This window comes from Teleopsis dalmanni, chromosome 1 (assembly GCF_002237135.1).
Source record: "Teleopsis dalmanni isolate 2A chromosome 1, ASM223713v2, whole genome shotgun sequence".
Classification (NCBI taxonomy): Eukaryota; Metazoa; Arthropoda; class Insecta; order Diptera; family Diopsidae; genus Teleopsis; species Teleopsis dalmanni.
This window is the reverse complement of record NC_051846.1, coordinates 161,853,005-161,858,040: the sequence shown is the minus strand read 5'-3', so window position 1 is coordinate 161,858,040 and position 5,036 is coordinate 161,853,005. Positions and strand designations below refer to the sequence as shown.

The 5,036-nt window shown below is 21.5% G+C and overlaps 1 protein-coding gene across 1 annotated transcript in view; it reads right to left on the bottom strand.

The window, feature by feature from the left end:
• Nucleotides 1-4,378: 4,378 nt before the first annotated feature.
• The window catches only part of LOC119669731 (GPN-loop GTPase 1-like), a 109,350-nt gene continuing 108,692 nt past the window's right edge, over nt 4,379-5,036 (bottom strand). Inside the window, exons 3-4 of the mRNA XM_038079742.1 lie at nt 4,641-4,779; nt 4,379-4,576 (exon numbers count right to left, since the gene is read on the bottom strand). Coding sequence (XP_037935670.1) covers nt 4,436-4,576; nt 4,641-4,779 — 280 coding nt within the window. The 3' untranslated portion in view covers nt 4,379-4,435. The remainder of the gene's footprint in view (nt 4,577-4,640; nt 4,780-5,036) is intronic.

Sequence of the window (5,036 nt, the reverse complement as noted above, 5' to 3'; positions counted from 1 at the left end):
CCTGAGGATGTCATTCGTCCTCATTAAAATTTTATTATTAATATTCTCAATGCAAGATGTATAAAGTCTATGGCACACTCTTCATATATTCAGAGTGTTTCTTTAACTTTAATTCACAAATATTGTTTATTAATATATAATATTAATAAATATTATTTCCAAATGCAATTAATTGCAGAATTAAGTTTACTTTACTGACTGATTAATATATCCAAAATTAGATGTGAACCCAAAATTAGATTTATTTTTTTTTTGTATTACAGTGTAGTGCTTATTTCTACAACAGGTATTTCACAGTACCATGATCTCCCCTGGCTGTTCTGTTAGGTGATAATCTACATATCCCGTTAACGTTTTAATAATAATTTTTTAATTATATTTATTTATTATTAAATCTTACTTAAGTTTTCTTTAAGCTAACTTGGTCGTTTTGATTGGATACGTATGAAATTCAATATATATTTATTTTCATGTAATCCTTAAAACAATTTAGTTTCGAGAAATCTATAAGCAGTTTTCCTTATACATTTCAGACTGTCTCAGTGTAATCTTCTCTTCTTTAATGAACGAGAAGAAGTTTCCTAAACCAGAAAAACATTTCAAGCCTACAAGTAGTTAAGTTAAGCGGGTAGGTTGGTCTTTTCCTGGTTAGTTTGTCTTCCATTTCAAAATTTTAATGTATCGTTATTTAAAAAAAAAAAATATTCTAAAAAAATAAAGATAAGATGTGTAAAATTTTTTTCTTATTCCTAATTCTAATTCTTTTCTTAATTCTTCTTTCTATTATTACAATGTAAATTAGTTCAATATCATGTTCATATTTAAATAAGTGTCAATATCTTTATTAATAATCCTTCATATATTTTAATTCCTGATTAATTAATACTCAGGTATGATATTGGTAACTGCTTAACGAATAATATTCTGTTCTTCATTCTAAAATGTCGAGTGTCTTTTGCTCGGTTAAAACTAGTAGTAGTATAAAGGACCTTCCATGCTATCACAAGTGGCCATTATTTCAGCTTAAGCGGGCTTTAGTATACAAGGCAACCACTTCAACATAACCTAACCTAATAAAAAAGCTTCTATGGTTGCACTGTAATCCGTTGTATTTGTTGTTCTCTGTCTATCCTATATTAATTAAATTTCTATTATTATTAGGATTTTTATATATTTTATATTGATATATATATTTTATTGCTAAAAAATGAATTCAATTATAATTGTCCAAATGTTTTCTGATCCCTAATTTCTTAACCACTATTATTCAATATTTATTTATATATAATTACAATTAATTAGCTCCTAATAAATGACACAAGATTAGTCTGCAAGCCATTGTATCGTATATCTTAAAATCAACTATGTTTAAAAAAAAATCATATTTTACACTAAGAAATTTATAAAGAAAAACACACGCTTAGTACACCGAACTTGTAAAAAAATAGATCGATCAAAATGTAACAAAATCATATAATGTATTGTAAAAAATATGCAGAGAAATCAATATTTTTGTAAGAGTGTGATAGTAAAAGTAGTTAGCGGTTAGCATTTTTTTTCCTGAAAATAAAATGTAGTTCAAACTTTTTAGTTTTTAGTTTCTAAAATAGTTTCTAATTTTGTAGAGAATTTTCTAGACAACTATCATTTAACCCTAGTTACTATACGAGTGGATTTGCTATTCGGAATTTTATCAATATATACCATTTATTATTTTATATACATTCAATGATATTGTGTATTAAAACCGATTTATATATATATATATATATATATACATATATTATCTAAGATGAAGTCAATCTAAGATTTAGTAGAGCTTCTAACATTTTGAAGTTCGAGTATACAGACTACAGCTTTGACGCTCAAAAATTTACGAACATATGAATATTTTGAAAAATTGAGCAGATGATCTATTCTAGAAGCTGTAACATTTTTAAATAGCTTAACCATTTTCGAACATCAGAAGTGTTTGATTCAAAAGTTTCCATTTAAGTTTGAGCTGCTTTTTTAAGCACTATTCTTAAGTTTGAATAAATAATAAAACAAATATTAATTATTCAATTTTTTGAAAAAATTTTTTTCAACAATTACAAGAATAATCATCCCAAAAATTATATTTTATTATATACATTTGAATTTAAAATAAATTCAAAATAACAATAACTTCTAAAAATTTATATAGATGACCAAAATACTTATATATATCTTTCCAATACATATTATTGTTTTATTTTTAATCTTTTGAATAATTTAATATAATTAAACTTAATTTATTTTAATTGATTGAAATTGAATTAATTTTAATTTAATTGATTTTAATTAAATAATATTCCCTGATGAAGATGACTATAGAATATAGTAGAAATATTGGTTCAAATAAAAAATTTTTGAAAAACAAATATTTTTTAATTATAACAGTATTCCACATAACCCGTTTCAAAAACAAAATTATTATTAATATTAATTTATTAACGTCTGATTTAATTGATTTTAATTAAGAGGTTTTTTTGAATTGATTTTAATTAAAATCATTTTAATTTTATTTATATGAATTTTCTTAAATTTATTATAATTTCGTTCATTTCAACATTATTAATTTAATTTTATTTTGTTTTAATACAATAAATTTTAATTTAATTAACTTTAATTTTATTAATTTCAATTTAATTAGCATCAATTTAATTAATTTATGTTTTAGTCTTATAGTCATTAATTTTAATTCTTTTTATTTTTAATTTTAATGATTTAAATTTAATAAATTTTAATTTAATTTACTTTAATTTAATTAATTTCAATTTAATTACCATTAAGTTAATTTGAATCTTATATTCAGAAATGCGATTTTTAAGTTACTTTTAGCAAATTTAAGCAATTTTAAATATCATTTCAGTGATTTTAATTTAATAAATTTTAATTTAATTAACTTTAATTTAATTAATTTCAATTTAATTACTATTAAGTTAATTTATGTTTGTATCTTATATTCAGAAATGCGATTTTTAATTTACTTTTAGCAAATTTTTAATTTAATTCAATTAAATTAATAAATATATTTGAATCCTATATTCCGTAACCCCATTTTAAATGTACTTGTAACACATTTTTATTTTAATTTTAATTTAATTTTAATTGTTTTGATTTTATTAATTTACATTTGAATATATTCACAAATTCTATTTTAAATTTCCTTATAGCAAATCTTACTCGTGTAGTAAATCAGACACTGTTAAATATTTCTAAGGTATATAACATTTTAGCATTATTTTTTTATATAACTTATATTTATTTATATATTTATATATTTAAAAACTCTATATTTTCAACTATTTCGCACAGTTTCATTTCAACTTATCGTATAAATATATAAGATAAGTTTTTTTTATCAAATTAGAAAGGAATTCATATGAAAAGCGGAAAACAATAAACCCAACTGCGATCGAAAAAAAAAATACATATATCATGTATAGAAAATTCAAAAAGAAAAATTCAGAACTAAAGCTTATATAAATAAAAACAAACAAATAAAAATAATTGTAATCAGAAAATAAATTACAACTTAAATTAATTGCCATTTCGAAAACAGTGCACAAAAAAAAATAATAATAATTTAAAAAAATAAAGCCAAAGCCAAACTCTTCATATGCTATATGTTAAAAACATATAATTAAATTAATTAAATTAAATAAGAGAAAAAACAATAAATGAATTCGTAACCGTCGCAAGCTTATTTTTAAATTTGTTAACAATTTTTTACCTATAAACGCTGTAGTCTCTAATCTATGTAACTGATATATGTAAAAGCACAATTGCTGCATTAATAATAAATTTTAGATTAAGTTGCTCGTAAACACAAAAACAATAATAAACTTACTTACTATTAACTATGCTTAAGACAAATTTATACGCGCATATAAACTATTTATATTGAATGTTTTTGCTTGTTAGAACATATAATGAGAGGTTACCTATTGTTAATGAATATCTAAAATTGTATTTATGTTAACTGCTTTTCCAATACTGTATTATTAATTGTATTAATTATATCAATTGAAAGCGTTCTATCTTAAAGCTTTTTAACAAATATTTACACATGCATATTACAAGAAACAAAAAGTACATTATATATACTTATACACATATATACATATATATTACAAACTACATAAAAAACTATTTATATATATACATACATATATATATGATTAGCTTTTAAGCAATAACTATTTATTAATAAATATTAATATTTAAATATTGTTTCACAAACACCCAATGAAAAGCGCCTACATTTATCAAAAACTAAAATAAAACAATACAAAAATGAGACAGACAGTTAATAAATATATCCATTAATAAAATATAAACAAATTTTTTCCGTCTACAACGATTTGAATTTTTATTTAAACTTACTTATTAATTCTATTAGTTATATATTTTATTTTTTACTTTGATCAAATACTTTATCGAAAATATTGCTCTCTAAGTCAGGCATTTCCTCTTCACCTTCTTCGTCTTCCGAACCTTCATCAGCATCATATTTTAAATACACATCCGCCCATTCTGCACCAGTGGGAGCCTTGTCAAATATAAATATCAAATTTAGAATATATTTTTGTTTTAAAATAAAAAATTCAACAAACCTCTTCAATCAATGGAGCAAATTTTACTTCCTCACCTGGACCTTTCATTTTTGCTATTTTGTCTAACTGTTGAGTTTTACTCTTCTTTTCATCTTCGAGCTTTTTTAAACGTAATTTGTTGTATTCCATTTTGAAATCACTGAAATAATATAAAATAGTTACTATATATTTTATACTCTAATATACCTAGTATGTTATGATAATATATAATATACTTTATATAATATAATATATGTAATAGCTAATTTCAGTAGGAAAGCCGTTGAGCAACATTAAATTATATACTAAAAAATAGGTAAAACTGATTTTAGAATCACTTCTTTACTAAAATTCACTATAATATTAAAATAAATTTATAATAACATTATTATATATTATATATATGTAAAATATCTT